At 40.5% G+C, this 16,160-nt stretch overlaps 1 protein-coding gene across 2 annotated transcripts in view; it reads left to right on the top strand.

Moving 5' to 3' along the window:
* LOC132312910 (vacuolar protein sorting-associated protein 54, chloroplastic) overlaps positions 1-16,160 on the top strand; it is a 52,692-nt gene that overhangs the window by 32,478 nt on the left and 4,054 nt on the right. Inside the window, exons 14-16 of one of the 2 annotated variants that reach the window (XM_059811475.1) lie at positions 7,259-7,338; positions 9,854-10,015; positions 12,168-12,235. In XM_059811475.1, coding sequence (XP_059667458.1) covers positions 7,259-7,338; positions 9,854-10,015; positions 12,168-12,235 — 310 coding nt within the window. Of the gene's footprint in view, positions 1-7,258; positions 7,339-9,853; positions 10,016-12,167; positions 12,236-16,160 lie in introns of those variants that run through there. The other variant, XM_059811483.1, reaches the window with a different exon arrangement.

Below are 16,160 nucleotides of genomic sequence, written 5' to 3'. Positions count from 1 at the left end.
CAAGTGCTTATTTGAAATTTGTTTTCACTTGTTTTATTTTTTTTTGTTGGGGCCTTGGAGTTCGGTCCTTTCTCAAGTCAATCTATCCGTAAGACCCAAGCATTCTTAGGAAATATATTTCTATTAGAAGCAACTTCAAATAGGTTGCCACAAAAGAAGTACCAGCTTAAAGATGAAATAGTTGTTCAACTGAAATGTTCTGCAGTTCTCTTTTATACTTGGGATACTCACGCTATCAATCAAATGTTGGCACCGATTTGATTGGTTCAGTCAGGCTTAAAGTTCTGCTACTTACCTTATCATTTGATTGGAATCAATTATGATCAGAATTTAAACTCCTTGTCAAAATCTTATATCATATATACAGTGAATTAAATAATCGATCAGACTATTCGTTCCCTATGTTCTTCTTCAAAATATTGTGGCATATTACAAGTGGTGGTCTTTTTTCATGGTCCGAATGCAAACTTCTCGTGATAGAGACGCGGCTTGAGCCTACTGCTCCGACCAGTCACCGGAGTCATCTACTCTGGTGAAATCCTCTACTACTTTCCTTGTTTGTTTCTCTTTTCTCTCTTTTTATGCGTTCTTTCTTGGAAGTCGCTAGACTGCCTCGTTTGTTTCAGGGTGGTTTTGTGAGATCCGCTTCCACTTACAGAGGTGATTCGATCTTCTTGGATGATGACTCGGTTGGTAATAGAATGGTGGATTTGAAGACTTGTTTGGTGGGGAAATTTGACAAAGAAGTGGGTAGTAGAGATCAGATTGCAGCTTGGGCTTCACGCGCTTGGAAGGTCTCGCCGGCGGTGGTTGTCTTGCCTTAGCCAGATTCTTTGCTCGTTTTTCGGTTTCCATCTAAGGTGGAGGGAGAGAGTGCTCAAGGAGGGACGCCGTGACTGGGGGAAGGCCACTCTTCGTGTGGATTTGTGGAGTTTTAGGATGGGGTGCTCTAAGGTGTTAAAAGAGAAAGGGCTGAAGAAAGTTTTGCTGTTCGGCCTTCTTCTTCACCTATGGAACCATGCTCTTTTTGTGACGGTTGGGGATTTGTGTGGAGGTTTTATTTGGGTGGATGCGGTTGAATCCATTGATGCTGAGAGGGTTCGGATCACCCTGTCGGTCCGTTGTGCTTGCCTGCCTTTCATATTTGTTCATGATGACCAATTTTGCTATAAGGTGGCTGTTTGGGAGGAGACTCTTGCACAACTCGGTCCGACGACAGACAGCCTGGAAGGGGGTGATGGTTCTCACTTGCTGAAGGAAGTGGAGTGGTTGAGGTGGGTCTCCATGGGTGATAAAGGGATGGCGGAGTTTCAAAGATGGATGGAGTGGAGGGATAAGCTTTGGGATCGTAACACTGCTTGCTTCAAAAGGATCTTTACTCAGCGAAGGAGGGAGAGATCTTCTTCTTCAAAGGTTGGTGGCCGGATTCTTGGTCACTGGGATTTACAGAGGGGAGGAGGGTTTGGTTTTAGCCGGCAGATGTTTTTACAGAGTTGGGAACAAAGGTTTCATTGAGGTGGGTTTCATGCGCATCGGGCGCGTAGATGGGGGAGTGATGGTGACCACACACGTGGTTAGGGCAGAGATGAGAGTCGTTTCAAATGGGTTATAGCTGTAACCAATTTGAATTCTGGCAATGGGGCGAGGAATGATAAGATGGGCTCAGACGGTGGTTGGCTTGCTTCTGGGCTAGAGGTTGGGGCCATGGTTGTGCGGGGGCAAGACTTATTTCCTTGTGGGCCAGTTTCGGGGCCTAATTTTATTAAAGAGCATGGATCATCGTTGTGTGGGCTTGATAAAGGTAAGGTGGCCCATTTTGAGGTCAATGTTTGCTCGGAAGATCCTTCAGCTGAAATGGGCTGTGGTTTTTTGACTGGGCTAAGTTCAGTGCCTGTTGATCTGGGCCTTTTTGCTCTGGACTGGATGTGGCCAACCGGTTTGGACCACTTTCTTCTGTTGTTAGGCGGTTCCAGTCGTCTGGTTCGTTGCTTCTCAAAGACAGACGGCGTGCAAAGAAGCATTCTCAGGGGCATCGGCTGAAATTTAAGAAGAGGATCCTCCTCCCTGCTATGCAAAGAAAGTGGACTCGAAAGGAGAAGCAAAATTGGATTCCTCGTTCAGACTCTTTCCCGGGTAAGATGGTCTCTTTGAAAATCTCTTCGCCTTTGGTTTCTTCTTTTTCTACCCATTCTTTTTCTTTTGGATTGCCGAGGAATTGTTCGGAGGGTTTGTTGGGGCCGGTGTCCTCTGTTTCCAATAACCTTTCCTCGGACTTAAAGGATGGTTTGGAGAGTGGGCGGAAGAAGTTTCTTGGGGATTTTCATGTTGATGGGCTGGGTCCATCTCGGTCTGTGGTTCAGAAAAGGGAGGGTGTCACAGTTTGTGTGGGACGTGATATGAAGATTTGTTTGGATGATGCTTCTGCGACTGTGTTGTTGAGTGAGTTGCGGACTCAATTAGCCTTGAAAGGCTTTCAGAGTGAGACGAGAGGGCCTTTGGGTGCAGAGGAAAAAGGGACTCCGCTGGCTTGCTGCTCACCTCCCTCGTCGGTCTTTGAGGATGGCGATGGTGGGTCGTGTTCTTCGTTTAATGAGGATTTGGGGTTGGTTCAGTGGAATGGCAGTGAGACGGATTTTTATTTTTTGCTCCTTTAGCTGTTGTTCGACCGGATGAGGTGTTTGAGGCTGGGGCTGGTTTTGATGCGAGGATGGCTGATGTGGAGGAGAATTGGGTGAGGGAGAAGGGAGTTGAGATTAGCTCTTTGTTGGGAGTTTCTTTTGAAGGTAGAATAGAGGAGGTGACGAATTTGTTTTTGGAGGTTCTGAATTCTCAGCATATGGAAAGAATGGGATGGGGGGGAGTAGGGGGAGCTTTCCGGTGGGGGTAGAGGAGAGGGGAGTGTCGAGCCCAACGACACTTGTCACTTATGAAAGAAAGAGCAACGGTTCTAGGGAGAAGGGTTGTGGAGGGAGGGGAGAGACTGTTAGCTATGTTGTTTCTCTATGAAGCTACAAATTCTCTAATGGAATGTCCGGGGTCTCAATGACCCGGTTAGAAGAAAAGCGGTGATTCGTAAAGGGGGTGGGTATGTTGTTTGTCTGCAAGAAACAAAGATTGCGACGATGACGGATTTGTTGGTGCATAGTTTTGGGGGTGGGGGGGAGGGAAGATTTGTGGAATGGTTTGCTTTGGATGCTGTTGGCTCTGTGGGTGGTATTCTTGTAATGTGGGATAACCGGCGGGTCTATGTGATGGACTTTCAGGTTGGGCTCTTCTTTGCTTCCTGCATTTTCTCTGTGTTCCATTGGGTTTTTTCTGGCATTTATGGTCCTACAGAGGACAGTGTGCATCATTTGCTTTGGGAGGAGTTGGGAGAGGTTCGTAGGAGATGGTCGCTGCCTTGGTGTATTGGCGTAGATTTCAATGTTGTTCGCTCTCCGTTTGAGAGGTTGTCGGGAGGTAGGTAGACGGTTGAGATGGAGTCTTTTTCTGAGTTCATTGATGTGTTTAGATTGATTGATTTGCCTTTGGTGGGTGGGCCCTTCACTTGGTCCATTGGTAGTTCTCCTCCTACCCTCTCTCGACTTGACATATTCCTTGTGTCGAGCGATTGGGAGGAGCATTTTTCGGATGTTGTCCAAGCCACTTTGGCTCGTCCTTTATTTGACCATGTTTCGTTTATGTTGGATTGTGATGGACTGCGTAGTAGAAGATCCCCTTTCAGGTTTGAGAATATGTGGTTTCGGGCTGAGGGTTTTCTGGAGCGAGTCTATTCTTGGTGGGTGGGGTATGGAGTAGCAGGCACCCCTAGTCACTCTCTCGCAGGTAAGTTGTGTTTTTTGAAGAATGATCTTAAAGGTTGGAACAAAGAGGTTTTTGGTAATCTTGTGTGGAGGAAGAATCGAGTTTTCTCTGAGATTGCAGATATTGATAGATTGGAGGGTCAAGGAACTTTGACGGATTCCTTAAAACTTAGGAGGGTGGAGTGTCAAGCGGAGTTTGCTGAGATGTCATGGAGGAAATCTCTCGGAGGCAAAAGTCTAGAGCTTTGTGGCTCAAGGAAGGCGACAACAACATGAAATTTTTTCATAGGCTTGTCAATGCTCACAGAAAGGGCAATCATATTGGGAGGATTCGGGTGGATGGGGTGGTGTTTTACAAGGAAGAGGAGATTTGTAAGGGTTTTGTTGATTTCTTTTCAGTGTTGTTCACTGAACCAGTTGGGTGGAGACCTTTACTGGAAGGGCTTCATTTTGACTCTATTTCGGGTGAGGAGTGTTCTTTACTGGAGGTGCCTTTCTTTGAAGAGGAAGTTTTGTCTGCTTTGAAGAGCTGTAATGGGGATAAAGCCCCAGATCCAGATGGATTTACCTTGAGATTCCTTTTGGAGTGCTGGGAGGTGGTCCAAGAAGAAGTGATGGGCTCTTTTCACGCTTTCCATGTTCATGGCTCTTTTGAGAAGAGTTTGAATGTCACCTTCATTGCCCTCATTCCGAAAAAGGGAGGGCGCTGGATGTTAGGGATTTTCGTCCTATTAGCTTGGTGGGATGTTTTTACAAGTTGATTGCTAAAGTCTTGACCTCTAGGTTGAGGAAGGTTCTGGATGGCGTCATCTCTGACTCTCAAAATGCTTTTGTGGGAGGTCGTCAGATTTTGCATTCTGTTCTTATTGCCAGTGAATGTGTGGACTCTAGGTTGAGCAATGGGTTCTAGGTGTTTTGTGCAAGCTGGACATTGAGAAGGCTTACGACCATGTGAGTTGAAGTTTCCTCATCTACTTGATGGTGACGATGGGATTCGGGGGGTGATGGAGGAGATGGATTCTATTTTGTATCTTTAGTGCTCGTTTCTCTGTCCTTGTCAATGGAGCTCCGACGGGGTTTTTCTCTAGTTCGAGGGGCTTGAGACATGGGGATCTGCTTTCTCCTTTCTTTTTTCTTTTTGTGATGGAGGCGCTTAGCAGATTGTTGAAAATGGCTGTTGAGCTGGGTTTTTGAGAGGCTTTTGAGTGGGCAGGGATGTTGTTAGTCAGTTGGGGATATCTCACTTGATGTTTACGGATGATACCTTAGTTCTTTGTAATGCTGATGCGTCCTAACTGAGACATTTGAGATGCGGTTTGGTTTGGTTCCAAGTTGTCTCTGGGCTTAAGGTGAATGTCGGAAAGAGTGTTTTAGTGTCGGTTGGGGATGTTCCTGATATTGAGATGTTTGCTTAGATCCTTGGATGTCGCACTGGCTCTTTCCCCATTTCTTATTTAGGCTTACCTCTGGGAGCCCCTTCGAGATGTGTGGGGAGCTGGGATCTGGTGGTAGATAGATTTGAGGAAAGGCTGGTGGGTTGGAAGAAGCAGTACCTCTCCTGGGGGGGGGGGGGGGGGGGGGTGCAGATCACTCTGATTAAGAGCACCCTCTCTTGCCTTCCTACTTATTTCATCTCCCTTTTTCAGATTCCTTTTTCTGTGATTGAGAGAATTGAGAGACTACAGCGTAATTTTCTTTTTTTTTTTTTTTTGGGGGGGGGGGGGGGGGGGGGGGGTTCAAGTATCATCTGGTTCGTTGGGAGCAAGTGTGCTGCCTTTTCGGAGTGGAGGTTTAGGGATTAGAAGGTTGTTGTCTTTCAATAGGGCTCTTCTTGGGAAATGGCTTTGGAGATTTTGGGGTTGAGAGGCATTGGCTTTGGAGGAAAGTTATTGCCAGCAAATTTGGGGAGAGCAGAGGTGGGTGGAGTTCTCTTGAGGTGAGTGGTCCTAGGGGTTTGGAATTGCATTCGAAAGGGGTGGGACGTTTTTCGCAAACATGTTCTTTTTTGGATCAGGGATGGTAGGAGGATCAGATTTTTGGAGGACCTTTGGTGTGGGGAGCTTTCCCTTGCTCTTTCATTCCCATGGCTTTACAGGATTCCTTCTAATAGGTAGGCCTTGGTGGTTGACTGTTATCATCTTGATAACGGAAGACTAACTTGGAATGTTCAGTTTAGGAGGCATTTTCAGGATTGGGAGATTGAGGAGGTCACTCGTTTTTTGGAGTTACTGTATTGCGAGGTGATTTCTCATGGGGAGTCTGATTGTTGGCTTCGGAGTCCACACTCTCAGGGTCGGTTCCAGGTGAGGTCCTTTTTCAGGTGCCTTACTGTTGGTGATGGTGGTCCTTTCCCTTGGAAGGCTATTTGGCGTTCCAAGGCTCCCCTTAAGGTGGCCTTCTTTGCTTGGACTTCTGTCTTAAGTAGGATTTTAACTCAGGATAATTTGAGGAGTAGGAATCAGGTGGTTTGTCAATCGCTATTACTTGTGCCTACGTGATGAGGAGACAGTGGATCACCTTCTGTTGCATTGTAGCATGGCCAGAGATTGTTGGGATTTGATGATTGGGTTATTTGGGGTCCCTTGGGTTATGCCCTGTTCCTCTAGAGGGTTGATTGAGGCTTGGTGAGGTTTCTTAGTTGGGGCTCTCATCCGGGATGCTTGGAGGGCAACCCCTCTCTATATTTGGTGGTGCATTTGGCTCGAGAGGAATCGGAGATTTTTCGAAGGAAAGGAGAAACCTATTTCTATGCTTAAGTTCTCCATCATTTCCACTCTTTTTTGTTGGGTCTCAGGGAGGGATTATCGTTCTGTTGAAGAGATTGTTATTTTTTTGGCCTCTTTGAAGGCTTTAGGCGTTTTGTGGCCCTTTGTTTCCTTGGGATTCGCTCCCCTTTTGAGTGCTTTTTATAAAATTCTGACTTATCAAAAAAAAAAAATTTGTGGCATTTTGAGTTGTTTTATGCCTCTCTAATTGTCATTTCTTCTCCATTTCATTTACTATATCATTTCCTTTTTCTTTTCTTTTTTTAAAATAAAAACTTGATTTCAGTAAACAGCATCAACTTTAATTTCAGAGAATATTTTCCAAAAGAAATAAATTTCCTCTTGATGAGGAACTAATCAAGGCTATTCAGATTCTAATCCATGCTGATGGCCCCACTAGAGAGAGTGAAATGGAGCCCCCACCCCCCCCCCCCCCCCCCAAAAAAAAAAAAAAAAAAACACCCACACTCTCCCTCTCCATGTATCTATTTCATTTGTCAGGAATCTTTTTTTTATCTTGTTGTTTTTCTGTATCATCTCAAGCTTTCATTCTGGCACTTGATAGTAAGTACGTATTTATTGTTTTCTGAATTGGCAAAAATATGGTGTGCAGAAACTATGTCATTTGAACAAAAAATTCTGAGCAAATTATATGACATTTTTTTTCTTTCCTTTTTGTTTTGAACTAAGAAATCAGGAGGATTCTGTTCCTTAAAGTGCCCGAAACACGAAAGGCGTTACTGTTGTCAGAGATTGATCGAGTAGCACAGGTAAAAAAATTCTTACCCACTTAACCTATTTTCTTCATCAGACAATGTCCTACATTAAATATTGTATCTAGTCTCATGTCATGTGCAGCATAGAATATGAACGTCTATTGTAAAAGTTTCAGAGACGATGTCCAACTGTGTAAAAATTATGATTCTTTTAATTTACTTTCACGCTCATCATCCAGTCTTAATGGTGAAAGCGGAGATATATTGTAACTATTGTTTCTAAGATTTGTTTGAAAAAAATTGCATTCAAGGTGTTGTTTTGTTTTTGTTTTTCCCTTTCTTTGATTGTAGTAGTATATTTATGTAAATATACTATTGACCTTTGCTTATAGAATTCATTGTAAAATTTCAAATTTAGCAAGTTCTTTGACATTCCATGGTCTTTCATTTTGTTGGGGGCTTCAATATAAATATATATATGTTTTAATGGAAAAATTTGGAAATTCAATTATTTGAAATTATCAGTTTTAAACAAACAGTTGATAGCATGTGGATTGACTGAGGCTATAGCCTTAAACAATCATGTAAATAGAGTTAGTATAGAAAGATATGATAGCATGTGGATTGACCGAGTCTATGTCCTTAAATAGGGTGGAATGGAAATATGGGGTTCACGTAGCCGACCCCAAATAAATTGGGAAGAGGCTTGGTTGTTGTTGACCAGTTTTAAACAATCAGATAAGTGATCTTTACAATCTTTTGTGGCCTTTGAAAGCCTCCACCAGAATATGGAGCTAAGCTATATTTATGGAAGTGTACTGGAAAATCTTTGGCAGGTTGGATTAGTCGGAACATTTGAGATCAGAATGGCAAAATTATTTCTCCTAATTAAGTCAGTGGGCACTGGAAATGCTACGAGATATGAATTCTTAGTCAATTTGGGAACCTTAGGAAAGCTCTCTTTTTTATTACTTTTGATTGTGGGAGGAGACTTTGCAGTAATCATTGGTTGGTATAGAAAGAGACTTGGGCATTGTTTGATGAAACTGAAAATTAAGTACTGAAAAATTTTAAGAACTGAATTTGAAGTGATGAAGTTTTTAAGTGGTTATTAAAAAATTAATATTTTTTAATATATTTCTTTGAATTTTCAACATTCAGTGATAAGTGGTGCTAACGTTTTCAGTGCTATTAAAATTACGTTATCAAACACACTTAAATAGATAAGCGCTTAATCCGTTCAGAATTAAGCATTGAATTAAGTCATCAAACAGCACCTTAGTGTCTTGCAATTATGTTTCACTCTCTTGTGAAGGTACTGGTCGAATGCCTTCTGTTCATGCTACCTTTTAATGGGCCCAGAGTTTTTATAATGCAGAGCCTGCCACTGGCTTCTTAGTTAAGGGAGAGGTAGTGTTATGGATTAATCCCTTTCACCACTTGTTAGGAATTATTCCGCCCAAGATCACCCACACACAAATATGCTATGGCAACAAAAAGAAAATAAGATGGAAATAACACACTCAGCAAATAACATGGTTTACACACGGATGAAGAACCACTCACTTTTATTACAGAACAGAGAAGATTACAATACTCAACGAATTATCAAGAGGTATTAAACATTCACTAAAAGAAGACACTCTCTTCTTAAAGATACACCCGCTCTTGGCCCTCAATCTTTTCTCTCTTTTCTTTTCACTCTCTCTTTGTTCTTCATACCTTTCTTGACTGCCATACACGTATATTTATAGGTTAGTTTGCCGGCTCAACATACCGACTTTGCTAGCTGGAGCAAACCTGTACCAATTCTTCATTGGCTACAATTTAGACGCCGTAACACAGCTGACGTACACTTCATTACTTAACCTTCACATTTCTTGTCCCATACGTTTTCTGAGTCATTACTTTCCTTTATTCATACACTGCCAGCCACTCGCACATTGGCCAAACAATTCTTGTTTGACCACACTATACACCTCCTTACTCTTGTATACACATTCAGTGCATATGCCCTTCACACCCACGAGCCAATCATCTCTATCCGCGTGAGCTACACACATCACTCTACCAATTAAATTGAGCCACTTATAAATTTTAGCTAATTTCTAACAGGTAGTATATTGGAGCATTTCAGAGGCTCTTTTATCCTCCTTTAGTGCAGTATTATTATTTTTTTCCTCTTTATTTGATTGTTTCTTTGTGAGTTTGTTCTTTGCTTTAGATGGACACCTCATACATTTGTGCTTTTGTTTCAGAACACAATTGTTTTCATTTTTAAAAAATAAATAAATAAAGGAAGAAAAGAAAACATGCCACTGCATTCTGACCGTTAATCTATCTTATAACTCTTTTCAGCTCAGTGAGAACCATCCCAGCTTTTGTGGTCCACTACATTAATACATTATTTATTCTACCACCTTTATCCTCCTTTAGTTCATAATAGTTTATTATGTTTTGAGGAATACATTTTGGACAATGAGTGAAATTAATTATTAATGAGTTAAAATTGCATCATAATTAAGGGCTTGGCTTCTCACATTGTATTTTGCAATCTTCTTAATTTTAGGATTATAAGGTTCATCGAGATGAGATACATACAAAGCTGGTTCAGATAATGAGGGAAAGGTTGTTGGTTCATCTTCGAGGGTTGCCACAAATTGTCGAGAGTTGGAACAGACCAGAAGATGCTGATTCACAGCCTAGTCAGTTTGCTCGATCACTTACTAAGGTAGCTGATTTTAGAAATAAATTTATTGTGTTCTTTTAGTCAATCTTTTTGGCCCTTTTGGCGTTCTATATTTATACTTTTCTGTATTTACACTATAAAATTAAAAACTTTGTATATTTATAGTAATATTATGAATCTGCTTCTAAATTCTACAAATGAAAAATAAAAAAACAATATTTGAAGGAAAACAAATTGTATAGGATGATTATGGATGGAATAAGATTCTGTATAGGATGTAATAAATATTATGGAATAAGTCAAATGATTAAAAGTTAATAAAATGATTGTGTATAAGTAATGGTGTTATTGCAGTTATAAATTAGTTGGTAAGTGATGTAATGTATTTTATTACGTTATGACATAAAATATATATTTATATAAGGGGTTAATAAGGCTGTTAATGGGGAGAATGACAGTTATTATTATCTCTCGGCTAAACAGTATAAGAATTTTTTTTTTTTTGATAAGTAGCTAAACGGTATAAGAAATAACAGGGATACAGTCTTATCTTTTAATTTTAGTTTAAAAACAATATAAAGAGATTTTAATTCATTATATTTTTTTGAACGCCTTTTTTTAATTCATTATTACTTATCAAAAAAAAAAAAAACAATATAAAGAGAGAATTGCAATGGCATTCTTTTTATTATTATTAGTTTTTTAAAGGGATAAAAACAGAGAAAATAATTGTTCATCAATGGTATTGACCGTACTGTTGTTATTTTTTTATTGTAAGGGCAATGGTGAAAGTAAGAATGGAAGGTATTGGCATATTGAATTATTATTTACTAAAATGGGATACATATTTGGACCAAAAAATAAGAAATAAGGTACAACTAATTGTGTTATTGTTATAGTTATTATGATCACGGGGGAAAAATAGTAGGATAAAAATAAAAAATAAAAAGAATTAAAAAGGACATATACACTTTTTTCTATGTTTAAACCGCTTCACTTTTGTAATACTCCCTCTGTCCCAAAATAAATGCCCCTTTTTCGGAATCAAACTTTTTAAGAGGATGAGTTTTAGTATTTTTTATTGTATTGATAGTGAATGAATTACCAAATTTATCCATATGGGTCCACATGCGTGTGATGGTTTACTTTTTATAAGTTCAATGCAAGAAGGTTAAATCAGTAATGTTACAAAAAATAGTACTTCGACTTTCTCTGTTATTTCTACTCTTTTTTGTTGGGTTTCAGGGAGAGATTATAAATCTACGGAGGAGATTATTGTTTTTTTGGCCTCTCTGAAGGTCTAAGGCGCCCTTTGGCCCTTTTGTTTCTTTGGGTTCTGCTCCTCTTTTGAGCGTTTTTAATAAAATCTTACTTATCAAAAAAAAAAAAGGGGACATTTATTTTGGGACATCCAAAAATGGAAAGGTGGACATTTATTTTGGGGCGGAGGGAGTATTAAATAGGCATTAAGGGTGATTAACATTTAGTATCTATGGGTCATGACAATGTTGTAATTAGCATTTAGTATCATGTAAAAGAATGACAATCTGTATGTATAGTAGTAGAATGACAATCTGTATGTATGTTAACTTCTATAACAGAAGTTTTGTCTATGAGAATTTGTTTGACTAAAAGGATGTCTTTGAATCATTTTGCATACATCTTGAAGCATTGAACACCATCTTCATCCACAAATGGTAACGACTAACAAGTAACAACTAATGCTTGCCCATCCAAAAGAACAAGGAAGATGGTAGCAGAGATTGAAACATGGCCTTTTTGTTTAAGCAATCGCTCAGTGTGAATATGTTGAAATTGAATCTAAAATTTGGTAGCTTGAGATTTTTTTTCAAAATATAGATCTGACTTAAAGGAGACCAATTGCCCTACCATCTAATTGCTTAGAACTATCCAAATCTTGTGAAACACTTACATCGTATGACTTCACTGACCAATGCTTCCGCAGTCTGATTTCAACCAACACTGACTGAGAAAAAAGGGTAATTCATGTATTCGTTTCTGTTCACCCCATTTCCAATTGAGAGAAAAAATTCTGCATCTTGTCAAAAATCTGAGTCTAATTGGATCATTTTAGTTTCTATGGCAAGTCTTTGAGTGATAAGTTCTTCCTTGGGTATTGCTATATGTAAATATGTACCTTACCTTTGGATCTGATTTTTCATTTTGTTTGCAGGAAGTTGGCTATCTTCAACGCGTCTTATCTCGAACTCTCCATGAAGTAGATGTTCAAGCAATTTTCAGGTGAGCTTAACATTAGCATGTCAAATTTATAATTGTCTGAGATTTTGATAATCTATTAATTTGATAATTGTATCAGATTGAATTAATAATAAAAAGAATTCAATTCTCTGTATATTTCCACTTACAAAATTCATTCATGTCTCATAAATGAGGTGATACTTGTAGCTAAGGTAGGATTTCCAACTTAAAGGTCAGGGGTTGAAGCCTTGCGTTTTTATCTTGGGTACTTGATGAAAACTTCTCACTGCCAGGAAAAAGGGGCATTTTGTCTACTGTGTTTAAGATGAAGCCAAATGTTGCTGCGTTGCTTTGACATCTACCATGTAGGTATTATTGTTCCAGTAAAAGTGGAACCAACTCTTTAGTATTTGGTTGGTCGGTAATTTTTCAGTTGGAAACCAACAAACCCCCCCCCCCCCCCCCCCCCCCCCCCCCCCCCCCCCCGGCGGGGGGCGGTGACAAAATATATATTTTCTGGGGCACTTGGTCTAAACCAAACTGTCAGGGGATGCAACCAGTGTTTATGCATTAGCAGATAACCCAAGTTCCCTCTATACAACTCAAATCTCCAGTAAACTCAATAAAGTTGCACTGAATCAGAGAGTCACATCTTTGAAAGTATTCTATTCTGCCCTTTCCACACATGCCACATGAGATTGTGGTGGTTGTATCTCTGCCAAGCTAGGCAAACTCTTATAAAAGCAGAACCTGTGGCTTAAACTAGAACAACTTCTCCATAGACTGAGGCATGACCTACGTACACCAAAAAGATAAAATTACTTGCATTACATGTATGTGGCGACTTTATGGTGAACCAGATTTGTATTTTCTTCAACCTTTTTACACATAAAACAAAATTTGGGAAACAATTTTCCTATCTGTGCGTGGTTATTCATAGTTAAGAGAGCGTCTACGAAGCAGTTCATACAAAGAAAGATACTTAGAAGGCACCTTCACCCTCCAAACGCCTTTCCAAGGGAATCTAGGTCTGTCAGTCCCACTCAATAGTCTAACAAAGGATCTCATACTGGCCATTTTTTTTAGCATTTATCTCAAAACATTTTCTCTCTCTCTTTACACTCTGAGGTGCCACAAACAACCTCAAAAAAGGCCACAAAAGTTCCTGAAACGGTCTGTTGAATGTAATATATATTTTATACCAAAAGATATAGAATCTTGATAGGCAAAGGTAAAGCGAGAAACTGTTAGCCCTGAAGGCGTCCTCTGCTCTATATTTACAACATAAACATGTGAAGCAGTTACTTCTAAAAAGCACCGAAACTTGATTGAAAAAATGGAAATGAAGGAACACAAGAGTTCGCTTATCCAATTTATCATTTAGTTATATGGCAAAGCTAGTAATTTTGATCAATGGATATAAGTGCTTGGAGTGTGAAACTCCCATTTGTAAAATGATATTTTATTTTGTTTCAATGAGCTTGTTTGATGCATGGAATTAGTGGAGTAGTTGGTGGTGAGGATTGAGTGCTGAAGGGTGGAGATCATGGCAAGACTCATGAGATTGGGAAAGTGGGTGGCATTTGAGTTTGTGGTAGAACTGCAAGTGTTAGTTCGATAGGACTTAGGTTGGCCTATTTTGTCGAACAAAATTAAGTCTGTACTTCTGTTTTTATTTTTAGCCTAGTTTAGAAATTTTTCAAAAGTTAGTGTTAGTTACCTCCCAAGGTTGGAGATGAAAATCATGAATTTTGCACTCACCAAATTAGGGTTCATGCATGCATATCTAGGGTTTCTATGTTTACAAGATTTCATTTTGATTTGATTCCCTATATTGCTTTATACCTGAATGAAAAGAGTTCTGGAAACCTTTTTTTTTTTTTTTACTCTGGCAGTTCTTGAAACTTCTATATTGATTTTTTTTATTTATTTATTTATTTATTTTTTAACATATAAACCTGAAGGAGATTTCTTTTTGATTTGATCCCTTAAATTGCTTTGATTGAACAAGGTCCTGTGGCTTTTCCTTTTCTAGGGTTTGCATGTAAAAATCTGATGCCCACTGCTTATGCTTTTATTGCTTTTCATTGCTGTGGATTGTTAAGTTTTTTACTATCTGCTATACTCTGAGATTAAATTTCTGTTAAAAATAATTTTAATTTTAAAAGTTAGTTAAAATTGTGACCAATTCACCCGCCCTCTAGGTCTAGTTCATGGACCTTTGCACAACTCTCTCCAGAGCCTCAGGTTCTGGTTCTGCAAACTTTCAGGAGGCAATGAATTTCTGCAAACATCTCGATTTCAGGAGTTTCCTTCTCTACTTGATGGAGAGGATGGGGTTCAAGGGGCGATGGAGGAGATGGATTCTTTTTTGTATTTCTAGTGCTTGTTTCTATGTCCTTGTGAGCGGAGCTCCGACGGGGTTTTTCTCTAGTTCGAGGGGCTTGAGACGGGGATCCAGTTTCTCCTTTCCTTTTCCTTTTTGTGATGGAGGTGCTTAGCAGATTGTTGAAAAGGGCTGCTGAGCTGGGTTTTTTGAGAGGCTTTCGGGTGGGCAGGGATGTTGCTAGTCAGTTGGAGATTTCTCACTTGATGTTTGCGGATGATACTTTAATTCTTTGTGATGCTGATGCGTCCTAGCTGAGACATTTGAGATGTGTTTTGGTTTGGTTCCAAGTTGTCTCTGGGCTTAAGGTGAATGTCGGAAAGAGTGTTTTAGTGCGGTTGGGGATGTTCCTGAAATCGAGATGTTTGCTTAGATCCTTGGATGTCGCACTGGCTTTTTCTCTATATCTCACTTAGGTTTGCCTCTGGGAGCCCCTTAGAGATATGTAGGGAGTTGGGATCCGGTGGTGGATAAATTTGAGAAGAGGCTGGCGGGTTGGAAGAAGCAGTACCTCTCTCCCAGGGGGGGGGGGGGGGGGGGGGGGGTTTACTCTGATTAAGAACACCCTTTCTTGCCTCCCCACTTATTTCATCTCCCTTTTTCAAATTCCTTCTTCTGTGGTTGAGAGAATTGAGAGATTGCAGCGTAACTTTCTCTTGGGGGGGGGGGAGTTCAAGTATCATCTAGTTCGTTTGGAGCAAGTGTGTTGTCCTTTTCAGAGTGGAGGTTTAGGGATTAAAAGGTTGTTGCCTTTCAATAGGGCTCTTCTTGGGAAATAGCTTTGGAGGTATGGGCTTGAGAGACATTGGGTTTAGAGGAGAGTTATTGCAAGCAAATTTGGGGAGAGCAGTGGAGGGTGGAATTCTCTTGTGAGGTGCATGGTCCTAGGGGGGTGGGGGTAATGGATTTGCATTCGAAAGGGGTGGGATGCTTTTTGCAAACATGTTCATTTTCGTATCAGGGATGGTAAGAGGATCAGATTTTGGGAGGACCTTTAGTGTGGGGAGCTTCCCCTTGCTCTTTCTTTCCTACGGCTCTATAGGATTGCTTCTGATAGGCAGGCCTTGGTGGTTGACTGTTATCATCTTGATAATGGAAGACTAACTTGGGATGTTTAGTTTAGAAGGCACTTTCAGGATTGGGAGATTGAGGAGGTCACTCGTTTTTTGGAGTTCCTGTATCGCCAGGTGATTTCTCATGGGGATTCTGATTGTTGGCTTTGGAGCCCTAGCTCTCAAGGTCGGTTCGAGATGAGGTCCTTTTTCAGGTGTCTTACTGTTGGTGATGCAGGTCCTTTCCCTTGGAAGTTTATTTGGCGCTCCAAGGCTCTTCTTAAGGTGACCTTCTTTGCTTGGACTTCTGTCTTGGGTAGGATTTTAGCCTAGGATAATTTGAGGAGGAGGAATCAGGTGGTTGTCAATCGTTGTTACTTGTGCCTGTGCGATGAGGAGACGGTTGATCACCTTCTGTTGTATTGCAGCATGGCTAGAGACTATTGGGGCTCTCATTCAGAAAGCTTGGAGGGCTACGCCTCTCTGTATTTGGTGGTGCATTTGGCTCGAGAGGAATCAGAGATATTTT

The sequence above is a fragment of the Cornus florida genome, unplaced genomic scaffold (assembly GCF_030987335.1).
Source record: "Cornus florida cultivar Cherokee Brave unplaced genomic scaffold, ASM3098733v1 CherokeeBrave_3.0.0_Hap2_Chr01, whole genome shotgun sequence".
Taxonomy (NCBI): Eukaryota; Viridiplantae; Streptophyta; class Magnoliopsida; order Cornales; family Cornaceae; genus Cornus; species Cornus florida.
Note: the sequence above shows the minus strand (reverse complement) of the source record. Positions and strands in the feature narration are given on the sequence as shown.